Below are 27,785 nucleotides of genomic sequence, written 5' to 3'. Positions count from 1 at the left end.
ACCTCATCCTTCTGTTAGGAGAAAAGTGAAGCAGTTTTCGATGAGAGAAGTTCCCCCTGTATGGAGAGAGGAAGTTGTGGGTAATCTTAATCAAGGTATTGTTGCTGTACCAGCTCATTTTCAGCGAGTTTGGGTACATGTTCTTTGGAAGAGAGCTGAAGTTCTGGCTCTTAAGCAGACTTTGCCTGACCCCCGTAAAAATCCTGCAGGTTATTATAAAGTGTTGTCCCAGACAGTTGATGCGTGTGTGATGAATTTAGCTGATATAGATATGTTGTTGGGGAATGTAGTCCCTCAACCTTTGTGGGCGAAGATCCGTCACGAGAATCATGCAGTAGAGTTGGGAGATACGTGGGTTAATATTGTTGCTGCAGATGGTCGACCAGGTGGAGGGGCCAAACCTGAGCCTTTAGTTACAGAACTCCCTGGTAAGATTATTGCTTTGATGAAGACTTTGATGCCTCCTATGCAAGTGAATTGGGATAAGTTAGCAGCATGCAAACAGAAGAAAGACGAGAGTGTGTATGATTTCTTCACTCGGTTTGAGGAAACATTCATCGATCATAGTGGTCAGTATATGAGTACAGAAGGTGGCCAAAGGTTGTTTGTGGATAAGTTTGTCTATAATTTGCTCCCCGAGCTTTGTAATAAGTTGAAGGACTCTGAGAGTTCATGGGCTGTTTCTTCTTTGGCCCTGATATTGGCTACTGCACAATATTATGAGAATAGAGATAAAGATGAGAAAGATAAAGCAGAGAAGAAGACTAAAGAATTAAAGACGAAGGTTCTTTTACAGCAGGCGTATCCGCCTCGCCCTAATCAGCGTCAGTTTCAGCAACCTTCCCAGTTTCAGCAACCTCCACAGTTTCAGAGATTGTTGCACAAGCCCGAGTCTTTTCTTCAGCGAATTCCGGTAGGCCCTAATCAGTGTGCTTATTGTAAGGAAGAAGGCCACTTTAAGCATAGTTGCCCGATTCTGCTACAACGTGCGAATGGTACGTCTGGTGTGAGAGGTCGTGGTGTCCAGCAAGTACCTAGGGGTAGGGGACGTGGTGTGTTCCCCCAGAATGGACATTCCTTTCCCCCTCAGAATTCTATGAATTGTTTTGATCAACAGAATGTTCCGTCTGGTCAGTCTGCTCAATATTATGCTGATGATTATTATGTTGAAAGTGAGAATGCTGATTTTAATGATAGCTAGGTCAGCCATGGACAAAGAGAGGGAGTAGTGTCAGTTCCAGTAGACCAGAGTGGACCTTATGTTGAAGTGATTAAATCAGGTGTGTCAGAACCTTGGATACTGGTGCGGCAAAGAGTTCTATCATGCCCTCTAAACTCCCTAGCGCACCTTTGTCTGGCTTGACGAATGTTTCGGTAGGATTTTCTGGTGCCCCAGTTCGTAACCCGGTTTCTTGTCCTTTGTCTCTTTCTGTTGGGCCTTGTGAATTGGAAGCACCTCTTATTCTTACGACAGGTTGTGGGGAGAATCTGTTGGGTTTGGATTTGTTGAAAAGATTGCATGCAACATTGTATTGTTCTCCTTCGGGAGTACATCTTACGTTGGGTGAGAAAGGGATTTCTCCGATGTATTTGTCTAAAGATCTGCTTCCACTGGAATTGCGTTCTCTCCCTGATACTCTCTGGGCTACAGCTCCAAATGATGTTGGCCTTTTGCAGATTCCACCCTACGTTGTTACCCTCAAGTTGAATGCTAAGTTACCTCGCATTCCTCAATACTGAATCTCTAGTGATGGTGAAAGAGCTCTTTTGGCGATTATCTATGATTTGATTGAGAAAGAAGTGATTGAAGAAACAAGAGGTAATGTGTGTAACAGTCCTGTTCTGCCTGTTCTTAAGCCTACTGACTCTTCCCAGCCACCTGTGTATCGGTTTGTGATCGACCTTCGAGAGGTCAATAAGATTGTTGTCCCGCAGTTTCCTGTTGTCCCGGACATTACTGCCTTACTGATTATGATCCCTGCTTCAGCTGCTTGGTTTTCTGTTATTGATCTGAAGAATGCTTTCATTAGTATTCCAATTGCTGAAGAGAGTAGAGATATTTTTGGATTCTCTTTAGGAGACCGAAGCTTCCGGTTTAAGCGCGCTCCTCAAGGTTATTGTGAGAGTCCTTCCATCTATAGTCAGGCTTTGAAGACCCAGCTTGATTCTTTTGTTTTGCCTTCTGGTGCGACTCTTATACAGTAAGTGGATGATTTGTTGGTTGCTGATGATAATGAAGAGACTTGTAAAGAAGTTACGCTTTCTTTGTTACGGCATTTGTCTGACCTTCATCATAAAGTGTCACCTTCGAAGTTGCAATATTGTCACCAAGAAGTGACCTACTTAGGTCATCTCTTGTCGAAGGAGGGAAGACGATTGACCCCAGAACGTATACAAGCGATTGCGCAAATGACTGTACCATCCACACAGAGAGAAGTGCGTGCTTTCTTGGGTATCACCTCATATTGTAGACAGTGGATTCCACATTTTTCTTTGTTGGCGAAACCTCTGTAGGCACTTACTCTTAAGGATACACCAAATCCTCTTCCTTGGTCTGACGAATGTCAGAGAAGTTTTTCTGAATTGCGTGATGCGTTGTGTTCTGCTCTGCCCGACTACAGTAAGCCTTTTAACCTTTACGTGCACGAGAGAGAAGGTTGTGCATTGTCAGTGTTGACAGAACAATTTGGAGACAAGCAACGCCTATGTGCGTATTTTTCAGCTACTTTAGATCCGGTAGCTAAGGCGTTGCCGAGTTGTTTGAGAGCTACAGCGGCAGCGGCTGTTTCGATTCTACAGTCTGCTGGTCTGGTATTGGATAATACATTGATTGTGATGGTCCCACATGCAGTGGATACCTTATTGAATAAAACGAAGACTCAACATCTTACTAGTGCACGTTTGTCAGTTGACGCTTGTGGCTAGTCATGTGCACATAAAGCGGTGCAACACATTGAATCCAGCTACATTGTTGCCGATTTCTGTAGAGACAGATGTTCAGGAACAGCATGATTGTTTTCTTCGGACAGAGGAGGAAACGAAGGGTAGAATTGAGCTGAAAGATACTCCTCTTTCGAATTCTGATGGTACCTTATGGGTAGATGGTTAATGCTTTAAGCTTCCGAATGGCGATACGACTGCAGCGTATGCGGTTACGACTTTGCACGCGATTGTTGAAACTAAACGTATTCCACAGAATTCAGCTCAAGCAGCAGAGTTAATTGCACTGACAAGAGCGTGTGTGTTGTCGAAAGGAAAGAGAGTGACTGTGTATACCGATAGCCAATATGCGTTTGGTGTTGCTCATAGTTTTGGATGTTTGTGGAGAGAGAGAAGATTTCTTACTTCTCATGGTACGAAGATTCAGCATGGACAATTGGTGAATAAACTTCTTAAGTCACTTACTTTTCCGACACAAGTTGCGATTGTGAAATGCAGTGCATATAGGAAGATTACGGATGATGTTGGTCGTGGTAATGCGTTTGCGGATGAAGTAGCAAGAGAAACGGCGAAAGATGTGACGAGTCGAATGTATGTTGCAGGCCCTGCTAGATGGGTTCTGTAAGGTGGAATGTGTGAAGACACAATAGAGAGTGTGAAATCGATTCAGGCGGAAGCTACTGAGAAAGAATTGAGTATGTGGAGAGATACTACGGGAATGTTGGATTCGACTGGCTGTTGGATTGAGTTGTCAGAACACCAGCGATGGTTGTTGCCTGATGCGTATATGCTTCCAGTGGTTACGATGGCACATGGACTGGCCCACATCAGTTCGAAAGGGATATGTAAGTTGTTGGCTCCAGTATGGCAGAATGCTGGAATTCCTAAATGTGCTGAGAATCTGGTGAAAAATTGCACGATTTGTTTGATGCATAATCCTGGCAAGGGAACTCCAACTCCAGCAGGTCATTTTGCTCCTCCAACGTATCCGTTTGAGGTTTTACAGTTGGACTTTATTCCCATGGAGAGATGCAACAACCTGAAGTATGTCCTTGTGGTTGTTTGCACCTTTTCAAGATGGTTAGAGGCTTACCCTCTTAAGGATAATACTGCCTTATCTACAGCCAAGGTTTTGTTGAAGGAGTTTTTCCCTAGGTTTGGATTGCCGAGAATCGTATGGAGTGACAACGGAAGTGAATTTGTGGGTCAGATTATGAAGAAAGTGTGTGCAGGTTTGGGAATAAGGCAGAAAATTCATGCTGCGAATCACCCCCAGTCAGCTGGTTTGGTTGAATCGTATCGTATCGTAAGGGGTGCTTGTAAAGCGCACTGACACCATGGGTTTCCTGGCGCTGGTTGGAAATAAAAGGGGACCGAGAGACTAACCAGATTGGGGGAAAAGCCACGTTTTTAGAGATTTACGAAAAAGAGTCAAAGAGTTAGCATGTTACAATGGCACTCTTAAGCTTAAATTGGCTAAGATACAAGCGAGCTCTGGCCTTGCATGGCCTGATGCTTTGTCATTGGCACTTTTGTCCACAAGAACAACAGTACATTCTCGTGTGGGACTTAGCCCATACAAAATTGTCTTTGGTCGCCCGGCGAATGTTTGGTGTTTCCCGAGGCCAAATAAATACAGTGATGTCGAGTACCTTATGTTGGTTGAATATTTACATGATTTGACTGCTAAATTGCGTGTTCTTCACCAACAGGTGCATGATACCTTGCCTTCAGCCTCTGTGGATGCATGTCACTCGATTCAACCTGGTGACTGGACTCTTGTCAAGAATTTTCAAAGAACGAAGAACCTCAGGCCGAGGTGGATCGGCCCATTCCAAGTTCTACTAGCGACTCGAACTGCCGTCAAAGTTTTCGGCAAGAAGAACTGGGTGCATGCCACCCACTGCAAGAAGATTCCACTGCCCCTGCCATATGACCGGTGGATTAGAGATGGTGTTGCTGATTCAGAAAGCAAGAGAGTTGTGGAGTTTGTCCCCTTTAGTGATGCGCATTTGAAATGGACTCAGTCGGAACGTGCGGATGACGAAGTTTTACAAGAAGCTGTGCCGCCGCATTTGAGACTTGATACTATACATCCAGAGACACTTTTTCAGGATCAGACTGTGTCTGGTAAAGAACGTTATAATCTACGGACTAAAACGGACAAATAAAGCTTACATTTTTTGGTGAATTATACTCTTTCAGACAAGAGACTTCTTTTGTCTTTTTCTTTTTCGAACCACGATCCGGGTTCAGCTGCAGGGTCACGGTATAAGTTCTTAAGGGGTGACCCGCGTATTGACAAACGGTCTGCGGTTCTAGGGACGTCTAGGACGCCTGGACGCACACTTAAGTGAAGAGGGAAAATTGCCGTGAGCAGCAAGTTAGAGGATGAAGTCTTTTGTAACTGATAGAGTTGTTGAGAAAATAGATTTTAAGATGAGATTGTGTACATTGGTCCGTAACAAATGTTTTATTATATTGTGTTCTTTTGTGTTTTTAAGTATCACATTGGTTGTGTGGGTTGGATTGTATATGCTACACCACTGATATCTGCACCCACTACCCAACCTATGTTTTCTTCTACTACTGTTTCTTTGCACCAATTCTATATGTTGCCTGAACATGAACAGACAAGGAGATCAGAATTTGTTAACAACTCATTTATACAGCTGTTGCATCAGCATCAGTTGGTAGTCAATACTACAAATTGTTGGGTATGTGGTCTTATGCCTCATACGACAGATAGAGGTATGCCATATTTGGTTTTACCTTTTTCTTCCAATGGGTCTGTATGGGCTTTTCAGACTATGTTCATCTATGCGAATGAGGTATATCCTTTGCGTTCCATTAGAGACAATCCGAGCTATAGTGCTTTGATAAAGGGAATAGTAGATATGATCCGAGATATTGATGCATACAATGCTATTCCTAAGGATGAGGCACTGGCTTATATTGGTTGGAATGTCACTGGATATAGCACTAGTTTGACAGAGAAGGATAGACGAAAAAAGGTCTCCCCCGATTTGGATCGTACCCCATCGAGGCCACTTTTGTTTACAAGGTAATGGTTGAAATCCGAGAGCTCAGCTAGGTGAGAGTGTGTGTGCTCAAACCTATGTTTATGTATCTCAGACTTCTCCGTTTGTCCCAGCTAAAGGTACATATTTTGTTTGTCACACTAGAGCCTATACATGGTTGCCACCTGATTTTTCAGGCACATGTTATGTGGCGTTTTTGCTTCCCCCTACATACACGGCTACTATGGATTATCACAGAACAAGATATGTTAGAGGTGTCTTCGATCAGGAAGATACCGCAGCGCAGGAAGTAGGAGACTTTTTCAAGGGTTTCCTACCCTTTTGGGATCCTATGGCCAATAGCAGACATATACGACAGCTTACAAGAGTGGTTGAGGCCACCATAAATGAAACTGCAGGTGCCCTCAGTAATATTACAGTGGAGCTTCAAGCTGATCGTGTTATGACATTACAGAACCGTATTGCGTTAGATGTCATACTTGCCGATCGAGGAGGGGCATGCAAATGAATCCAATCTAGTTGCTGTGTTTACATACCAGATAATGCCCCGACAGTATACCAAGCCATTTCCAGATTGCATAAGGTTTCAGAGTCTATTCATGTAGACGAAGGAGACTGGTCGTTGATTGGATGGTTTTGGGGACTGCTGTCCAAATGGGGATGGAAATTTCTGATTTTCCTTGGTATGGTTTTAGCTATTCTCTTCTCTTGTCGTCTTTGCATCCACTGTGCTCCCGCCGTTTGTAGTCTTTGTGCTACTACGTGTGTGCGGAGACCTGTCTCGAGAGAAGTAGAAAGTAATAGGATGATGCTCCAACAACACCTTGATGGTTTTATGAAGATTGATATAGACCTGGATTCAGATTAACGTGAGTTTAGGTTATTGCCTACATAATGGCAAAAGGAGGGTCTGTGGTTCTGTGAAAACGGACCTTGTCTCGTAAGGTTATGGTTCCGTTACGATTTTGGTGATGTAGAACCGTATTTAGTGAGTTCGGCTAATATGGAGTGAATTTGTCACGTTAACTACCGAGTTCATTACGTATTTGGAGATTTTGTCTCGAACATGGGTTCCATTTTGTTTGAGTCTCCATTTTGTATTGCCATCACGCAGGCCGACGAATGTGGTCGAACGAACGAAGCGGCCTGGCCTTCACGTATTGGTATACATTAACCGGGTCTTTCTTGACTCCGAGGTGAATTGCAAGGATCTGATTCCTTCACCTGAAACTGACCCTGCCGAGCCAATTTCCCTGGTTTGATCGTTGTCTGAGATTGCCAATCACTGTTCAGGACATCGTTAACTTTTAGTCTCCTTACACATGCCTTATCTTGCTTACTATCAGTCATTGTTTCCTTTTCTATGCTCTTTATTACATGCATTGTGCCTTTCAATTATGGGTTTGTCCGGCTTGTGGAGATTGGATTTGGGACATTCCCAATGATTAACTTTGGGTTGGGATATTGCAAACTGAGCTTTTTGTCATGTGATACTTTGTTTGAGAATGTACCCCATTGGTTAGATTTTTGCGCAGTGGGTGTACGTTCTAAATGTGAATATTGTTTATAAAAGGAGATGTCTTGCTCTACAAATTGGAGCACTCTCCGTAGAATATACCATGCTGTATTTTTAGGATCACTGTTACTGGCTGCAGCTAATAAACTTGGTCTCTGACGCCACCCAGAAGTATTCCGTGTCTCTTTATACCAAGACAGGTGAATCCGAAGACTTTGGGCGTGCCCCTGGCGCCGCTGGGTTCTAAAAGCCCGGTTCTTCAAGAGCTCCAGAAAACATGGAATGAAGCCACCATTAGCTTCATCTTAAAACCAGGTATAGGCCCCTTGAAATACGAGTCATATAGGCCAATCTCTCTACTAAACAATGATTATAAAATTTGCACACAGATCTTAGCAACTAGACTAGGGCGTATCACCGCCAACTTAATCCACGAAGATCAGAAAGGCTTTACTAAAGGGATACAAATACATGACCTCACCCATCAATTAATCGGAGCCATAGATATTGCCACTCAGGAAAACATTCCACTCGCCATTTTAAAATTTGACGCTGCAAAAGCATTTGATTGAGTAAAATGGATGTTCCTGCGTAGAGTAATACTTCACTATGGTCTAGGAGATCATTTTTTAAAGGCAATAACAAACATATACACAACCCCAGTAGCAAAAACTCTCATAAATGGCAAGCTCACGAGAGAAATCCAAATAAAGGTACGTGACAAGGTTGCCCCCTCCCTCCTTACTTATTCAATTTATATATAGAGCCTCTAGCCAGCCAGATAAGAAGATCGCAAGGTGTCATACTTTTTAACTTTAATGGTTAGGTTAAAAAAGTGGCCTTGTACGCCGACGATTTGATGGTACTCACAAGTGATCTGAATACCTCACTTCCCACCGTCACAAGACTGTTAAATGACTTTGAAGAGGTCTCGGGATGCCAGGTTAATCATCAGAAAATGGAAATAATGGCGTGGAACTCCCAATTAACAACAGTAAAGACAAAAAACAGAATAAAGTACTTAGGAATTGAGGTATTAAATAACAATGATAAGATTGCCCGAGTAAATTTTGACATAAGAGTAAAGGAAACAAGGGATTGTTCAAATCTTGGAGCAGTTTACCCCTTTCGTTCATTGGGAGATCAAACATCATAAAAAAGTTTTCTTTTATTTTTAATGCGATCCCACTGGAGTTTGGGACTCAATGGATCAAAAAGATCCAAGGAGAAATCAATGGTTTCATATTGGCTTCGAAAGAAGGGATGGTTGCGTAGAAAAAACTATGCAGGAAGAAAAATCAAGGTGGTATTGCCAGCCCTGATATTCTCTTCTATTACAGAGCTTACCAGTTTAAAAACATTAGGATTCTTCTCAGAGCTTATTCCTTATATACACCTTACCTACAAGCCATCACAGATGCTGACTCCGGTGCATACAAATTTGGCCATCCAAAATACTTTAAGAAAATCAAACTAAAGGTATTAGGTGCGGCTTGTAAACAGTGGTATGAGATAAGGAGAATCTTGAAAATTCTGTATTATAGTAGCCTACCTCCCATCTGGAACTCAGCAGGAACTCCCGAATGCTTAACAGACACTCTGGCAGGACCCTTAAAAAGGCTGGTATTACAATATGGGGGCAGCTGATACAAGCAAGTTCTTTGAAAAGCTGGGACTCTTTATCAACGAGCACGGATGGTAAATTGTCCAGGTTTAAATACTACCAGTTGGCAAGCTGGACAAAAGATCTGAAAGAATCACGAGAAGAGTAAAATGGAGTTTGAAAAAGATCTACAAAGTGAGCCAGCAAGAAAGGAAGTATCGAAATGGTACTGACGGATGATACAAGCAGGAGAAGAAGAATTCACTCTAATGACAGACCTATGGAAAGAAAAAATCCCTACAGAAGATCAGCTTCTATGGCAAGTATCCTGTTCTACATTATGGCACATAGTAATTTCTGCACCTCTCAGAAAGAATCATCTTTTTACTTTACACAGGGCATACAGGACGCCAGAAATACTAACCAAAATGAACAGGCAAGCGGTAAAAAGCTGTCTGAAGTGTGGGGAAGCCAAGGCAGATGACATTCATATGTTCCATCAATGCCCCTACCTTGCTACTTTTTGGACAGAAGTGGGTAAGACTATAAACAAAGCAATAGGAAAAAATATTAAGGTAAGCATTACAAATGTTATTTTTGGTGTACTGGAAGGTAATGTTTCATTGCCAGTAATATATAATAAGCAAAAAGAACTACTCTTTTGTTGATTCTACTGGCTAGGAGAGAAATATGTATGAAGTGGCTACTCGCCAACCATCCGACTTTAAGTGAATGGCGATCTTCAGTGAAGAAGTTTAGGAAACTGGATGCATCTAGAGGGAAAAGTAATAGGACCAAATTCTGGGAAACTTGGGATAAAAACATATAGAAAAAAATAAAATAAAAAACACAATGGTAGATCCTAAGACAAAACCCCATTGTAAGGTGAGAAGGCATCCCCTGCTCCGAAAGCACACTCAGAACACAGAACAAAAGAAAAATGGGATCTTGTCTATTCATATCTCAATTTTTGCACAAATGAGGACAAAATATAACAAATAATTAAAAAGAAATGTTAACGTGAAAAATCTGTCTAGAGGTAGCACATAGTCATCAACAGGATAGGTCGCAGTAACATTACACTCAGTTGTAGATTTAATAGGAGACCTATTATTTGATGATTTGGATGAAACATTGTAATATACAGTTATTTTTTGTTTTGAAGAATGAACTAATACAATGACATCATTGCTGACTGGGTGGGTCTTCATCTTTTTTAAGGCAGGCAATGTGATTTCTGTTCGTCACAAATCTTTTTGTTAAATTGCATTCCTGGAAATCCAGTGCTCTCTGCACCTCCTTCTTTCTGTAAATTGATCAGATGTTATGTGTAAATCCTAATAGTTGTAGTTTTAATTATTTCATTATTGTAATAACTCTTTGCTTTGGGCACCTACCCACCGTGAGGTGCTCTCATGCTTACTGTGTTGGCCATGTAACAATGAGTGATTTGATGAATGATTAAACAGAATTCTTGTCAATCCTTTTTCCAACTTTTTTCAATATGAGAGACTGAGTAACAGAGATCTGGCATTTCTTCTCTCCTGGGGCATGCTGAAGCTAGTCTTTGAGTGTCTGAGTTCATTTTGTTATTTTCTGTATTCGTGTGTTTATTAAGTTGAAAGGTATCTCAGAGGGAGATGCTGTACTGAGGAAACACAAAGAGATGATGAATGGAGCGCTGAAACTATCAGACACTCACCCCCAGTCACAGATCTGGGTTGAATCCATAATCATTCTTTAGCTCACTTCACCACCCCAGTTCAAACCCAGCCATATGCAAAACAGTCGACCCTGTGCCTCATAGGAACAATCCAGCCCGAACTGCCTAGCCATGTCTTCCGTGGACAGGAAACAAGCATCCTGGGACCGGTTTCGGAGTAACACCCCTCATCAGTCAGGCTAGCTTGAATCCAGTGGCAAGGTGAGCAAGGGACCCACATCTGGACCTACCCTGCCAACTTAGGGTGAACAAAGGAAACACAAGGAGATGATGGACAGAGCGCTGAAACTTTTCAGACACTCACCCCCAGTCACAGATCTGGGTTGAATCCATCATCGTTCTTTAGCTCACTTCACCACCCCACTTCAGACCCAGCCATATGCAAATCAGTGTTGCCTCTGTGCCTCATGGGAGCAGTCCAGCCAAAACTGCCAAGCCAGGTACTTAGCCCACTGACATATAATAAAAGACAGGTAGTGAAATATATAAATCGTGGTGGGTGTTGGTGGTGTGAGATGTGTGTACAAGCCTCACAGAACAAGCAGAAACATGGTAGTCACTTAGGATAGACATGCTAATATTTTATTTGGTTTGGGGATAGATTCATGAGAATTTGCCATGAAAATAGGGTGATTAAAGGGAACGTTGAATGTGAATGATGAGGATAAGTCCAGTTGGAGAGCATTACAGTGGTGTAATGGGAGAAAGGTGAAACGCCAGAATCTAGAGAACAGGGCAAGTGGAGAGGAGTCACTAAGAATGGTGAACCTAAAACGCAGAGAGGTTGTGATGGCGTGCAAAGAGAGACAGACATACATTATATCACAGTGGAAGAGCTAGTCCATAAATGGGCTTGTGGACCAGGGTGAATAATTTCTAAAGGGCTCTGTTGCAAAATGAAAGCTTGTTTGCATGGTGCCTATTGATAGATGTGGAGGCAGAGCAGGGTAGCTTATACAAAAACCTGGTAGCACAGCTAAACATTTTGTCAGGGGGCAGTATACAATGAAGTAAGATGCTGAGTTAAAGACTATTACTGTAGACTAGCGCTCTCAAGAAAAGGCAGGGATAAGAATTTCACAGGAGTGGCATCAGAGATGGGAACATATTTTGAAGGTGTTAGCAAGCACCAGTGTTTTCGAGAAGAAGAAGGAAACTCACTGACTACTATCAAAATGAGCCTCCAAGGTTTCTAATAGTAGTGGTACTGTAATATTGCCAACTCCTAAAATAGGTTTAGAAATGGATTACAAATCACAATTTGGAAGTGGAGTGTTGTGGCTGTCCCTTCCAAACAAAGATCAAAAATCATTGAACAGTCCTGCCCTGCCTGGGAAATAGTCAATTATCAATGCAGCCTATGACATGCCACCTACATGCAGTTCAAAATGAAAAGTAAAATATTACAAAAAATATGAACTCACTACACAGAAGCAAACAGCTTTGTGGCAAGTAAAAAAGAGTAGCATACTTCTATAAAAAATGTATTTTAACAGAAAAATCAATCAAGCATTTATTTGCATTAAATGATGGTATACTAAGCCTTGCAGGTTACCATCCCTGGTATTATGACCAATCGGAGTGAGTCACAATGTGCAATCTAATTAATGAATGCTCAGTAGGTAGTTTAGACTGAAATCCACTCTGAAGCGACCTATTAGAATACGTTGGAATGCAAAATACGTTTCTCTTCACAAAAATTAGAGTGACAAATTGCAACTGTTTTTGTATACCTGAAAGATAATATATCTGGCTCCAAATTCTCTACAGGGCATATCCTGGGGTACAAGATTAGGCGAGTATGGAACATAGAAGTGATTCTTCTGCTTCTGTGTTTGAATTATGAAATTATGATCTTGCCTGTCACATTTGTGTGGATGTCCATCGCACCTCCTTGGCCCACCCATTGTACGTAATTTTGTTTGAAATGGATTTTTATCACACGAACCTAGCCTCAAGGCAACTAACTCTATACAGAAGTAAGACATTTGGAAAGTGACCAGAGGCACATATGTGGCCAAGACAAAGGAAAAGTGATTGTAGGAGAATATGCTTCTGAGAAAGCGACTGTGGTGTTCTCCTAAGTGGCATGGTATTGGTTGTTGAAATGAGTTTTGAATTATTTCCATAACTTGAGTAGTAAGCTTGCCTGCCACATATGAACTCAGATGGTCTTCTTGATTCTGATCAGGTAGCAGGACAATGTTTTGCGTCTCATCTTTTCCTTCTTTTCCTCATTTCCATCTGGAGATATTGATGCTACACGTGGTCCATGTTCATCCTGAGGTATTGTTCTAAGTGGACTCATTTGGCAGATCACCTCTTTGTGCCTACTCTTACCATGTGCCACTGAGTGTATTATACACCTCTTTCTATTTCAATCCAAGTGCAAGTTAAGCATATGGAGGTTACTGCTTTCCTCTCAGTGAAATCTATATGCTCCCTCATATCTATTCAAATTTGAATGTTTATTGTGAATGCTTAGTGGAAGTTTTTTCTTACTGGACCATGCCACAAGCAGCAGCATTATGCTCGTCCCCAGTCTTACTTTGTCCCTATATTGGCTTGCCTTATGACTGGTAGTCCTAGCCCAGCCCATTGTGCTATTCATAATCCTGCCAAGTGCACTCTTTAATAACAAGCCCACCATGTGAAAGGGTAAGCCCTAGGCTTACTGGCTTTTCAGGGGAACTGATTGTTTTATTGGCCATTCCGCCACCATCTGACTAACTAATAGAACAATTTAATGGTAGACTATGCCCATCAAGACCTGTATTGACAAGAAGTAGCTAAGGAGCAGGTGAATGGATGGATGGAGCACAACATTCGCCTAGAAAATTTAAAGATTAGATGTGGCTTTTGTAAAGACACTCACAGCAATCATGATGGTGTTCCAGGAGGTGGAGAAGACATCTGTGGAGTTGTCACCTTGGTAATTCTTGTGCAGCTCCAAAAGGAAGTATTCAGTAGTAATCTATGGAGAAAAGATAATTACATCATCACTTGAAACCGCATTAATAAATAGAGCCAGCACCACGGTTCTTAAAGAAGATGAGTCGAAACAAGCTTGTGAATAGACGTGGGGAGGAAGCGTAACACATGACCGTTGAGTCAAAAACGGCCAGCTGTAGGGCAAATGACATCACAGACACTATAACACCAGTTGATTACACAGGATGACTGCTTACCCCACCCCTAACCCACTTAAAAGCCTCCTAATTACTGCTCACAGGCTACGGAATGATCAAAAATGGAAGCTTCAGAAAGTAGCAAGCACTGACAAAGCCAATAGCTCTCCCCTATGTGAGAGCTTTTGGCTTTGCCAATGTGTTTCAGCCATGTTGTACTTGAGCGTGGCTACTGTTTAGCATGGCTAAAAGTTAGTGGAATAGTCAAAGTGGCGTGGAGTGGAGTGGCATGAAAAAATGTTGAGTGGTGTAAAGTGAAAAAGAGTGGCGTAGAGTGGAGTGGAGTGTTGTAGAGTAAAGTGGTATAGAGTGGAGTGTGCGGAGAGGAGTAGAGTAGAGTGTTGTAGAGAGGACTGAAGTAGAGTGTCATAGAGTGGAGTGGCATGGAGTGAAGTAGTGAAGAGTAGAGTGTCTAACAGTGGAGTGGTGTAGAGAGGAGTACCGTGCAGTAAAGTGTCATAGAGTGGAGTGGCATAATGTGCAGTGGGATAGAGTGATGTAGACTGGAGTGGAGTAGAGTGGACTATAGGTGAGTGTCGTGGAGTGGAGTGGCATAGAGTGGAGTAAAGTGGCATAGAGTGGCATGGAGTAGAGTATCATAGAGTGACGTAGCATAGACTTGCAGAGAGCAGAGTAGAGTATGGTGGCAAAGAGTGACGTAGAGTGGAGTGGTGGGGAGTAAAGTGGCGCAGAGTGGCATGGAGTAGAGTGTAATTGAGTAGAGTAGCGGAGAGCAAAGTAGACTGTCATAGAGTAGAGTTGAGTAGAGTGTTTTAGAGTGCCGTGGTATAGAGTGGAGTGGCATACAGTGGAGTGGCATAAAGTGGAGTTAGAGTGGCATAGACTGGAATGCAGTAGACAGCAGTAGAGTAGAGCGTTGTGGAGTGGCGTAGAGTTGGTGTCTTACATTGTCATATACTGTTATAAAGTGTTGCAAAGTGGAGTAGCATATAGTGGAGTGGAGTAGAGTGGAGTGGAGTGGCGTACAGTGTTGTAGAGGGAAGTTGAGTATAGTGAGTGGTGTAGAGTGTTGCAGAGTAGAGTGGTGTAAAGTGGAGTGGCGCGGAGAAGAGGAGTAGCATAGAGTGGAATGGCATAGAGTATAGTGGTGTAGAGTGTAGGGGCTTAGAGTGGAGTAGAGGGCTGTGGAGTGGTGTAGAATTGAGTGTTGTGGAGTGGCGTTAGTGTGTAGTGGTGTGGAGAGGAATAGAGTGTCATAGAGTGGAGCAGTGTAGAGTTGAGTGGAGTGGAGTGGCATTGAGTGAAGTGGCATAAAAGCATATTGGCACAGAGTGTCATGGAGTGGAGCGGCTTAGAGTGGAGTGGCATAGAATAGAATCTCATAGAGTGTAGTAAGTGTTGTGGAATGGAGTAGAGTGGAGTGGCTTAGAGTGGAAAGGAGTGGCACAGGGTGAAGTGGAGTAGAGTGGCATAGAGTGAAGTGTTGAGGAGGGGAGTATTGTACATTGGAGTTGAGTGACATAGAGTGGAGTAGAGTGTCATAGAGTGGAGTGGCATAGAGTGGAGTGGTGTAGATTGGAGTGGCATAGTGTAGAGTGGGATAAAGTGTTCTGAAGTGGTGTAAAGTGGAATAGCGTTGAGTGAAGTGGTGTAGAATTGCCTGGAGTGGCATAGAGTAGAGTAGAGTGTCGTAAAGTGGAGTGGCATAGAGTGGAGTGGTGTAGAGTGGAGTGGCATGGTGTTGAGTGAAGGAAAGTGGCCTATAGTCGCATAGAGTGGAGTAGCATAGAGTGGAATGGCATAGAGTGGCATAAAGAGGAGAATCCTGAAGACGGGTGTGCTGATTTTACTCGATCTTAGCACAGCCTTTAATACTGTGTCTCACGCCACTCTAATAGAGAGACTGGAGAACTTTGATCTTCAAGGGACAACTTTATCGTGGATGACCTGTTTTCTAAAAGACAGCACCTTTCTGGTCTTCTCGTCAGTGCGTTATCCAACCCTCATGGCCTTATCTCTGCAGTCCCTCAAGGTTCAGCCCTAAGTCTGATGTTATTTAATTTCTACATCCGCCCACTTGCGAACTTGGTGAAAATTGTGGTCACACCCTGTTCTCCTATGCAGATGGCACACAAACCATCTTTTCCTTGTCATCTGCTCAGAACCACAATCGGAGGGCTGGAACTCCTGCCTTGGTTTGATTTCTGCTTGGATGAATATTAATTCGCTCAAACTCAATGGCAACAAGACAGAGGTATTGGATCTTGGCAAGAACCCACTGCTTTGGGGCCCACAGCACTAGCCATAAACCTTGGGCGCTCTTCCTGAACCAGCACCCAGGGTAAGAACCTTGCCTTCTGGCTGTATGAGTAGCTGTTAATGAAGCCTCAGGTGTGCAAGTTTGCTGCAACTTGTTTTGCAGTCTTGAAATGGCTGAGAAAAATCATTTGGATGCTCCCTATTCCAGGCCAAAGGATGCTCTTTCAGTCCTTACTCCTTTTGAGACTGGACTACAGAAACCTCCTCTATTCAGGGGCCAATAAAGCCTTTATTAGACGTCTAAAAAGTAGTCTAGAACTCAGCCATCAGGCTCCTATGCCATTTTCCAAAATGCGCCTCCGTATCAGGCCTTCTCTATGAGCTTCACTGGCTCGCGGTAGAAAAAGGGATACATTTTAAAGCATTATGCTATGTTCACAAGTCCAGGTCAGGTGCTGGCCCACAGTACCCTAAAGAACTGGTGATACCCAACTAGGCCTGCCGTTCATTACACTCAAGTCCCTCTGCACGGACCCTAAAGTAAAATTGGCACATATGGACGGCAACTCCTTCTCATACTTGGGCTCCAAGTTGTGGAACGTCCCTGAGAAGTTGCACTTCATTGACCATCTTTTGTAAAAATCTGAAGAGCTGGATGTTCTGATTCTGTTGAACTTTGCCAGGCCGACTTGTTGCCATAACGCTGGGAAACCCTGTGTGGATAGCTGGATGCTATACAAGACTTTTAATAATAATAATAGTGGGGTAGAGTAGAATGGCGTAGAGTGGCATTGAGTGGAATACATTGGTGTGTAGTGGTGTAGACTGGCATGGCATAAAGTGGTGTAGAGTAGAGTGGCATAGAGTGGAGTAGTGTAGAGTGGTACAGAGTTTCATCGAGTGGAGTGGCATGGAGTAGAGTGGAGTACTGCATTGTAAACTGGAGTGTCTTAGAGTGGCATAGAGTGGTGTAGAGTGAAGTTACATGAAGTGGAGTAGAGTATCCGCGACTGGAATAGAGCAGAGTGGAGTACAGTAGAGTGTTGTAGAGTGTTGTAGAGTGGAGTAAAGTGTTGTAGAGTGGAGTGACATAGAGTGTTATATAATGGAGTGACATAAAGTGGAGTGGAGCGGTGTATAGTGGAGTGGCATACAGTGTCATAGAGTGGAGTCACATAGAGTGAATTGGAGTTATGTAGAGTGGAGTGGCATAAAGTAAAGTGATGTAGAGTGAAGGCATGGCCTAGAGTGGGGTGGCTTAAAGGAGAGTAGAGTGCAGTGTAGTGGCGTAGAGTGGAGTGGAGTGTTGTAGATTGATGTTTGAGTGTCCTAGAGTCGAGTGATGTAGAGTGTAGTAGAATGGCATAGAGTGGAGCGGCATTTAGTGGAGTAGAGTGTAGTGTCATAGAGTGGAATTGAGTTTTTTGGAATGGAGTAGAGTGGAGTGACATAGAGTGGAGTGACTTACAGTAAAGTATTGTAATTGCATTGTATTGTAATTGCATTTATATAGCAATTACTGCCCCTGACGAGGCATCAAAGCGCTTTTTTGTCAAGTAGCACGCTACTCCGGAACCCATAAAGGCTTAGTGGTGAATTAGTGTAGTGAAATATGGAAGTAATTTGAGCGGTGGCTATGTTAGTCTATTATTTCGATTGAGAAGGATAGTGGAGGGACAGAAGAGGAACAGGTTTGCATTTATATAGTGCTTCATACCACTGGTGAGGTGTTGAAGCACTTTTCGGTGAATAGCACGCTGCTCTGGAACCCAAACATGATTAGTGGGGAATCAGTATAGGGAAATATGAAATGAATTTGAGTGCTGGACATGTTAGAGGGAAGGGTCTAGAATTTTTTGATACTTATTAGGACAAAGAAAAGTGGCTTTCAATTACTGTAGCCAGAAGTAATAGTTGAAAAAGCATCGGCAAAACCAGTAGCCCTCTCCTTTGGGACATATCGAATTTGACAATGATTTTAACTGATGCTGTCCAGCATTACTAAAGAATAATTTTTGGGCGTGGAGTGGCGTAGGAGTGTCACCGAGTGAAGTGTTGTGGAGTGAAGTGGTGTACAGTGGAGTAGAGTGGAGTGCTGTAGTCTGGAGTGGAGTGGTGCCAAGCAGCACAGAGTGGAGTGGAATGGCATAGAGTGGAATAGATTGTTGGAGAGTGGAGTGGCATACAGTGGAGTAGTGTAGAGTGAAGTGGCATGGTGTAGAGTGGAGCAAGGTGCCGTGGACTGGCATGGAGTGTAGTAGAGTGCAATAGAGTGGATTAAGGAAGAGTGGAGTGGCATAGAATGGAGAGGTGTAGAGTGGAGTGAAGTGTTGTAGAGTGATGTAGAGTGGAATGTCGTAGAATAGAGTAGCATAGAGTGGAGTGTTATAGAGTGCCGTAGAATAAAGTCAAGTTTTGTGTCATAGAGTAGAGTGGCACAGAGTAGAGTGGAGTAAAGTGGTGTGGAGTGGTGTAAAGTGCAGTAGAGTGTTGTAGAGTATACTGTTGCATAGTGGAGCGGTGAAGAGTGGAGTGGCATAGAATGTCATAGAGTAGAGTGGCATGGAGTGGCATAGAGTGGAGTAAAGTGTCGTAGATCGAAGTGGCATAGAGTGGAGAAGTGGAGAGTGTAATGGTGTGGCATAAAGTGCAGTAAAGGGGCATCGAGTGGCATAGAGTAGAGTGGAGTGACGTAGAGTGGAGTATTGTAGAGTGGTGCAGAGTTACATAGAGTCGATTGGCATGGAGTAAAGTGGCATAGAGTGGTGTGGAGTAGTGTGGCATAGAGTGGTGTAGCAGAGAGTGGAGTAGAGTGTCGTAGAGTGTTGTATAGAGAAGTGGTGCAGAGTAGATTCCTATACAGTGGAGCAGACTGCCATACATTGAAGTGTTGTGGAGTAGCATAGAATGGAGTAAGCTAGAGTGGAGTAGAAAGGAGAGGCATAGAGTGGAGTAAAGTAGAGTGTTATAGAGTGGAATATAGTGGAGTAGAGTGGAGCTGCGTAGAGTGTAGTGGCATAGAGTGGAGCAGAGTGTCATTGAGTAGAGTGCTGCAGAGCAGAGTGAAGTAGAGTGGAGTGGTATAGAATGGCACAGAGTGGAGTATAGTGTCTTAGAATGGAGTGTCATAGAGTGGAATGGCGTGGTGTAGAGTGGCATGGAGTAGAGTGTCATAGAATAGAGCAGTGTAGAGTGGAGTGGCATAGAGTGGAGTAGCGTAGAGTGGTGCACAGTGGCATAAAGTGGAGTAAAGTGGTGTGGAGTAGCATAGAGTGGGTGATGTAGAGTGCAGTTGCAGGGAGTGGAGTAGAGTGTCATAGAATAGATTGTTGTAGAGTGGAGTGGAGCAGTGTGAAGTTCTGTGTAGTCCCGTAAAGTACAACAGAGTGTCGTAAAGTGGAGTAGACTGGAGTGGAGTAGAGTGGAGTGGCGTATAGTGAAGTGGCATAGAGTAATGTAGAGTTTCTTAGAGTGGAGTGGTGTAGATTGGAGAGGCATAGATTGAAGGAAAGTGGAGTGTTGTAGAGTGGTATAGAAAGGAATACAGTGTAATAGAGTGGAGTGGTGAAGAATGAGAGGCGTAGAATAGAGTAGTGCAGTGGAGTGGAGTGTTATAGAGTGGAATAGAGTGGACTGGCATACAGTTGAGTGGTGTAGAGTGGAGTACATTGGGTTGCGGTGTCACAGAGTAGAGTGTCGTAGAGTGGAGTGGCATACAGTGCCATAGAGTGGAGTAGCTTAGAGTCTCGCAGATTAGAGTTGTGAAGAGTGGAGTAGCATAAAGTGGAGTGCAGTGCTGTAGTGTGTTGTTGAACGGAATGGTACAGAGTGGAGAGGCGTAGAGTGTCATAGAGTGTCATAAAGTGAATTGTCATAGAGTGAAATTGCGTAGAGTGGAGTGCCATAAAGTTGAGTGACATAGAGTGGATTTGAGTGGACAGGGATAGAGTGGAGTGGCGTAGAGTGGAGTGGCGTAGAAGGCACAGAGTGGACTAGCGGAGAGTGGAGTAGAGTGTCGTAGAAAAGAGTGTTGTAGAGTGGAGTGGCATAGAGTGGTGTCCCGTAGAGTGGAGCAGAGTGTCATACAGTAGAGTGTTGGGGAGTGTGTTGTACATTGATTCTTCTTGTAATATGGCCGACTGTAGTCTTTAGTCCTTCCTTAGTGTTTTCACCTCCTCAGCCTTCCTGTATACCTGTGTGTGTTCTAACCTGTACCAGAGGGTTCTACCAGTGTCAGTTGATGGTCTGGTCAGCTGGCGAGGTTGTATGCTCAGCTGTGTCTTACAATAAATCTACATGTAATCAACTAGAAGTATCCTGTCATCTATGACCATCCTATTCACAACAGAGTGGCATAGAGTGACTGGTGTGGAGTAGAATGGGCGTTTGGACAAATATTGGATTAGAAATATAGAGATAAAGAATGTCAAACCTTCAAATATATAGTGGGCAGGAATATCAAAGGTAAAAATATTGTTTTTAGTGTTGTTTTTAATATCGTTGAGAAAAATATTGATGTAGGAAATATCGATTTTTTTGTGTTAATTAGCATATAGAGTGAAGTAATTCTTTTTGGTAAAGTTTTAATATTTTTACAAGTAAACAATAGTTTTTAAATGTATTCATGTTTTTGAATATTTTTTACATTTTTTTGTGGAGTGGTGTTTGGTTATAGGTTATAAGGGAGAGTTGTAAAAAATATATATGTATTTAATTAAAAAAATTATGTCATTATTTACAAGATATGAAAATAGTTTTTCTGCATTTAAAAATATATTTCATCATAATATTATTTTATAAATAATTTATATTTTAATGGAATTTATTAACATAGTTTTTCATTTATATCTTTGTATATATATATATACACTTTTGAAAGTAAATTTGGATTAAGTTGTATATTTGATTTTTATGGATATTTAAAAAAAAAGTTTTATTAATTATAAATTTAAAACAATTTAATTAACAAATATTTTGAAAATAAAAACATTATATATATACATTGAACATTTAAATTATGTTCCAATTGTTTAATAAAATTTGTATTGATAATTTTGTTATTGAAAAACTATGCAATTCGTTTTTTTAAAGTGCATAAATGGTAGGAAATATTAAAGAAAATATTGAGATTTTACATCACTTATATAATATACAGATTAACATTTTATGTTACAATATTTTATATGAAGGTTAGCAGTTTAAAATAGTGTGTTTGGATACTACTTCTTTTCTTTTACTGAAACTTTTGAATGTTTAGCAGTAATTTGTATATTTTAATTTATACAGTTGTAGGTGCATATGTATTAATGTGAATTGGATTGATAATGTTTCGAGATTTTAGTGTCCATCGTACTTTTTCTAATTAGTATATAGTTGGTGTGGGAAAAGTAAATGTCACCTCTTTAGAATACAATACTTTCCTTGAATTGGGTTAGATTGGAGTTGGAATAGTAAGCGTCACCCACTTAGCGCCTCACACTTTTTTAAAGTTGGTTTAGATTGGAGTGGGAATAGTAAATGTCACTCCTTTAATGTCAAACACTGTCCCCAAGTTGGTTTAGATGGAGTGACAATAGTAAATATAATGCCATTAGTATTCAACATCTTCTAGTTGGTTTAGATTGGACAGGAAATAGTGAATGTCATCCCTAATTTCTATTTCTGTAACATTTGGGGGATGGGTGTGCTCTTTTACATGCATCACAATATTATCTTTTGTAGTTGCCCTCCCATAGTATGCATTTGAATAATATTTAGTACATTTCCAGTTTATGGCTTCTGTTGTTGCACTTTCTTGGCTGTAGGTGTAGCCTATATAGTTTAATAATTGCTTTGCTTTCTGTGAAGCTATCTATTTAGCCTCTTCTGTCATTTTATCCGTAAATAGTTTATCAGTATAAATATAGTATAAATTGACTTTTGTTTTGGTGTTCTTAATAAAAAAAATTAATGCAGTTACATGTTATTTATTTAATTACTTGTATGGTTCATTGAGATGTTTTGAACAGTATTGAAGCTTGGTTTTACCTCACTTTACCATGGAGCAGGTGCTGAATTTTCTGTTGAAAGAGAAAACATTTATATTTATTAAATATGGTATTTTGTTGCACGTTTGTCAAAGTTTAGGGGGTTAGGTTGAGTTTTGGTCGTTGGTTAGATGAGTGTTGAAATTATATATATGCATGCTTACTTTATTATTGATTCCTGGTCCTTTATTAAAGTTGATATTTTTGGGCAGTGTGTTGGATTGAAAGTTGGTTTTCTTTTCCTTTGGGTAGTCTATGTAAAAAGATAAAAAGTTACAAATTGTGTTACAGTGTATTTGTTAAATTATGTGTTTTACTTTAATAATAGTGATATATGTATTACTTGAAATTGTAGTTATTGAGATGATGTATTTCTGTATTAATAATTTCTTGTGAGAATCTGGCAATCTGGCAGAGTTTCCTCCTCTTGCTGTGTTTATTGTTTTTGGAGAAATTAGTTGTTATAATTAGTGTACCTTTTATGTTGTTGGCTTAATTGTTTATTTGATTTCATTTGTTACAGTTGTTTATAGTGTTATTATATTTGTGGTTTAGTAAAGTTTGAATTTTTATATCAGTTGAGTCCTTATCTGGTAAATGCTAATTTATGTTTTATTTTTTAAGTATAATGTATAGTTCTTTTATCTATATATGAATTATATTGTATATATGTACATATTAATTTGTATTAATAAATGTATTTATATGTTCATAGTTATTAATAATTGTTTTGGTAGTTTTAAACATATGTGTTTTAGGTTTATGATTTTTTGGGGGTGTTTGTTTAATTTTTGGTTAATGTAATTTTGATTTTTTTTTATTTAAGTTGATTATTATATACATTTTGGGTTCATTTAAAGTAATTGTTTTTTAGTTAAAGTTATCTTTTTGGGAGTATTTATCAAGATTAATTAGTAATGTTTGATATAATATTGAGATCGATATTGTGTTTAGCGATAATTTTGATATCTTATATTTTTTTAATGAGCTGCGATATTAGTGTTTCCAGTATTTTTGTTAGTGATATATGTAAAAATCAATAGATTTCTGTTATTGATATATGAAAAAAATCAATATAAAAACAGTAGAGTTGAGTGGAGTGTCGTAGAGTGGACTGGCATAGAGTGGAGTAGTGTAGACTGTCATGGATTGGAGTAGAGTGGAGTGGCATAGATTGCCATAGAGTTGAGTGGCTGAGGCCCATTTGTACGAACCAATTTTGCATTTCTTAATGGTCCGAATTGCTATTTCGGGCTGTTAAGAAATACAAAATTCCCTTTTTATGTAGGAAAGGCATAGGCGGTGTCGCAAAATTCTATTTCCACCGAGTAAAAATAGCATTTTGAGAATCGCAAAATAAGAAATCGCAAAAACAGAGTTCCTATTTGAAAATTGGTAACCGCATGTACATAGCATTTCCTAATTGCGACCAATCGCAAAATGGCCATTTAGGAAATGCTATTACCATTGATTCTGATATGGTGGTGACAGGTGTGAACTTAAAAAGTCTCCCAAAAATGCATAAACTGCAAGTATATTATATAAAGCACATATCATTACTTATGTCAAGAAGTAAATGAGCATCTGCTTTCCCCACGGAAGAAGACAGTCAAAACAGGTACTCCACTCTGTCAGAAATCGAGACACTACAGGTGCACAGCAAAAGTGAAAGCACAGCCATCACTGGTTCCCAATAAAGGAGAAAGCATGAACAACAAGTGATCAACAATACAAGAAGCACAAGTGCCTGAAAGTGCAAGAAGAGGAGGCACCACATAAGCATCACAAGACTACAAGCATTTGATACCACAGATGCCAAAAATTCAATAGGCACAGACATCATAGGTCCACGACGACACACCATAGGTTCCCTCCCATTAATGCAAAGTCAAAAAATAAAAATAAAAGTGCTATGATGCCGCACCATAACGCTTCTTTTCTACTTTCTGTCATGCTGAACAAAGTGACTAAAAAGCATTGACCAAGCCATTAGTCCTCTCTTAGAAGAGACATTATTGGCTTTGCCAATGTTTGTTCATTTGGAACCTTGGTTACGTTTCGAAATCGGACGTTTTCATTCGAGATCCACATTTCGCAGAGAGAAACCAAACCCCACAGAGTAGAAATCATAGCTGAGCACCTGAGTGAGGGAGAGCTCCCTAATAATGGCCTGGGCCTTTTACTCATGCCCAAACCATTTAAGATGAGTGTAGACTGTAGAGGGACTCTAGTCCATTCGGGCAGGTCTCTGTCTCATGCTTCCCTCTCTATGCCGCCGTTGCCTCCTGCACCTCTTCCCTGAGCCCCGATATATAAGACCAGAGAGGCTAATCAGGAGACAGGTGCTATTGAGAACTGGGCGACTATAGACTTAACAGATTCCATTTCAGAGCAGATATATTTTTAAGCAAGGGCAGGATTGTGGCCTTATCGTTAAGCATGCTCTCCTATAGGGTGTGCAGGATAATGATGGTCTGGGATGCGGCCCGAGTAATTACTAGTGGAGATTGATTCAAACATTCCATCCATCACTTTTTTGCATGCTTCAGTGTGAAGTCTTGAGGACTAGTATAGCACTGACAGCCACACCACAGGAATGCTTAAGAAGAGAACTTTGCGATTGGAGTGGTAGGAGTTTCAACCACTACATGACCTGCACAAAGAGCTGTATGATGGAATATGGCAACTGCCTGGTGAGCAACAGTGTGTTTTCCTATTAAAGCAGCAAATTAGTAAATAGAGAAGACATACAGCTGATTTGAATGACACTTGAATATGACCAGGGCCCAATGATAAACATGTATGGGAAAATGGGCAAAGCACTGTCTATGTGGATGGATGTACAATGGTACGGCAAGCCCAGTGTGAAACTGAAACAGGTGGGCCCAACTATCAATGGTCTTCACAACAATTAGGCAAGGCCGGATATTATCATCAGACCGTGATCAAAAGAGGGGGCTGAGAGAGATATTCGGTCCTACACATGTCCACCCTTATTCTTACATATATGAAAAAGGTGTGAATTGTAGTTTAAGCCATGGTACGATTGTGAAAAATTCTCTGAGTTGGCCATTCTGGTGGCAAGAGATCGATATCCCTTTCAGTATGCACCCACCCTCACACCGAGGTGGCATGCTTCATCATTGGGTTGTGCTCCTTGTTGGGTGCGCGGTGCAATATGAGGGGGCCCTTTGAGGGAGAGCTTTTCTCAGTGTCTGTGGCCCATCTGGCCCATAAGAGCACGCCCTGGCTTGCCTGGAGAAGGCTAGTATGGGTAGATTGGAAGGGTTATACCATTGGCTATGAATGATGAAACAAGCCACCTTGGTGGGTGGGAGCCAGTGCCTCCTGAAAGGGATATCCCTCGTGACCTCAATGGCTGACTTGTACATCTTTGCACAGTCGGACCTCTGCTTAAACAAAACTATACACCATTTTCATGCAGATTACCATCATGCACCTGGTAGGGAATGGCACAACTGAGGTTGGGGGGGGCTAACAGTTCTTGGACTTGAAAGAGACATTGACAAACATCTTTAGCGTAATGGGGACAATGATAATAACATGATCCTAACTCCTGTCAAGCTCTGTCATATGGGGCAAAATGGAGTAGAAAGGTAAGTGTTGCAATCGCACTTTTGCTGGGACACAGATATCGATGTTAAGAGTTACAGATCAGCATAAAAGTGCCTGGGTATCACACAAAAGATGTTGTACACCTATGAGACGAAGGGATGGACATTCTACTGAAATATCCTGTACAGGCAAGCTGGAGGTTTTGTAGTCTTTTTTGAGTCCTCCTTAATAAATTCCGTAGCATCCCATTGTAACACGCATTTCCAGTAAAATGAATGGAAACTGGAATGAAATTGAAATAGGCATTATTAGATTTACTTTGATATCTTTTCCCAAATTTAAACCCAAACCTTTTGGTCAATACATTTTACTATTCCTTAGAACTAAAGTTGTACGTTAAGTTCTTTATTTGGTAACTCTGTTGCAATTGTGATGTGCTTGTTGATTTCTGTATGCTCATCATCTCCGAGGTAAACATTCGGCCACTCTTCTGTTGCAGACTCCCTGGGGTTACTGTAGGAACTCAGCAAAAGATTATTACAACTTCTGCCACTTGCCTAGTCTGCCATGCAAGCTGATGTTTTAGGGAGAGAGAGTGAGTGAGTGAGTGAGTGAGTGAGTGAGTGAGTGAGTGAGTGAGTGTGTGGGTGAGTGAGTGTGTGGGTGAGTGAGTGAGTGAGTGAGTGAGTGAGTGAGTGAGTGAGTGAGTGAGTGAGTGAGTGAGTGAGTGAGTGAGTGAGTGAGTGAGTGAGTGAGTGGGTGAGTGAGTGAGTGAGTGAGTGATGCATGCTCCTTAGCCGTCGTTTGGTCAGTAGTCGTTCATTTTGTCCCACAAAATGTTAACACAAGCAAATCATTGAAGGGCACCCACCTGCTTTTTGTAAGTAAGAGCGAAGATAGTGCCAACGAGCTCCACAATGAACATCACCAGCAGCAGCACGAAGAACTGAAAGACAGAAGCAGCCCTGTTATCCACCGAGCTGAGCTTTCATTTTACGCAGGAAGGGTGTGTCCAGGCGTCACTTACGTTTCTAGAATAATAATCTTGTCCACAAATTACTTATTTTGAAAACTCCTTTCCCGCACAGTCCAATATGTTTACTTCCTTTTGTGTTTCATACCAATTTGCTTAATAGGCCCAGATTTACTTGGAAGTCACACAACAGAGAGCGGCAAGTAAAGCTGCAGTACTGCGTGAAGGGAAGGGGAAGGGAGGGGAGGGAGCAGAACATTGCCCTATGTACTAAGAAAAAAAGTACATTTCTTAAGTGAACAGGTTTTGTGAGGCATTTTAGCATATCCTTTTTCACATGGCACAACCAGGAAGGTTTTTGGTGAGAGAAAACAGCACAGGGTACATTAAAGAGCAAGCAACAATACAGTTACAAAGTAAACACATTAAGTTAGGCAAATCATTTAGTTAAAATAATACAATTGTAGCGATCGAAATCATACAACAACAATGTAGATCTTATGGATCATGATTCATCTCAGAAATGGCCACTAGAGAGCAGAAGTGCGTGTGTTTATGGCACTGAAGTAAAGCACCAACGCCTGTTAAAAAGGGAATAATTTCCGGAAGATGTGTCTCTCCTCTAAAACCATAATTTCAGTGACCTGCAGTCAGAAGTCAATGTTCTTGTTTAAAAGAAGTGAATGGATAAATGTCCATATATTCAGCACTAGGTCTGTAATGTGTTCCTTAGTGCTCCAAACGTTCCTAGCTTCTCAGGGAAGGATTTTTGGACACCAAGCCATGGGTTCACGCGTCGGTGCGGACTGCTGACTTTAAACCCAAGCGCCATGCTTTAGTTGTTTTTTCCAGTTAGAGAATGCTGTGCCTGTCCCTGGGATCTCTACACTTTCACGCTCTCAGAAAAAGAAGATTGCAAGCGGGCTTCGTCAGTTAGGACCTGATAACACTTCTTCTTGGGAGTCAGCAAGCGCTGCCT

General features: G+C 41.5%; 1 protein-coding gene across 1 annotated transcript in view; it reads right to left on the bottom strand.

Moving 5' to 3' along the window:
* Positions 1–27,785, bottom strand: part of LOC147712385 (tetraspanin-18-like) — a 143,084-nt gene that overhangs the window by 97,420 nt on the left and 17,879 nt on the right. Inside the window, exons 2-3 of the mRNA XM_086920327.1 lie at positions 26,705–26,779; positions 13,699–13,797 (exon numbers count right to left, since the gene is read on the bottom strand). Of these exons, the coding sequence (XP_086776453.1) occupies positions 13,699–13,797; positions 26,705–26,779 (174 nt within the window). The remainder of the gene's footprint in view (positions 1–13,698; positions 13,798–26,704; positions 26,780–27,785) is intronic.

Source organism: Lissotriton vulgaris, chromosome 5 (genome assembly GCF_964263255.1).
Source record: "Lissotriton vulgaris chromosome 5, aLisVul1.2, whole genome shotgun sequence".
NCBI classification, from domain to species: Eukaryota; Metazoa; Chordata; class Amphibia; order Caudata; family Salamandridae; genus Lissotriton; species Lissotriton vulgaris.
Note: the sequence above shows the minus strand (reverse complement) of the source record. Positions and strands in the feature narration are given on the sequence as shown.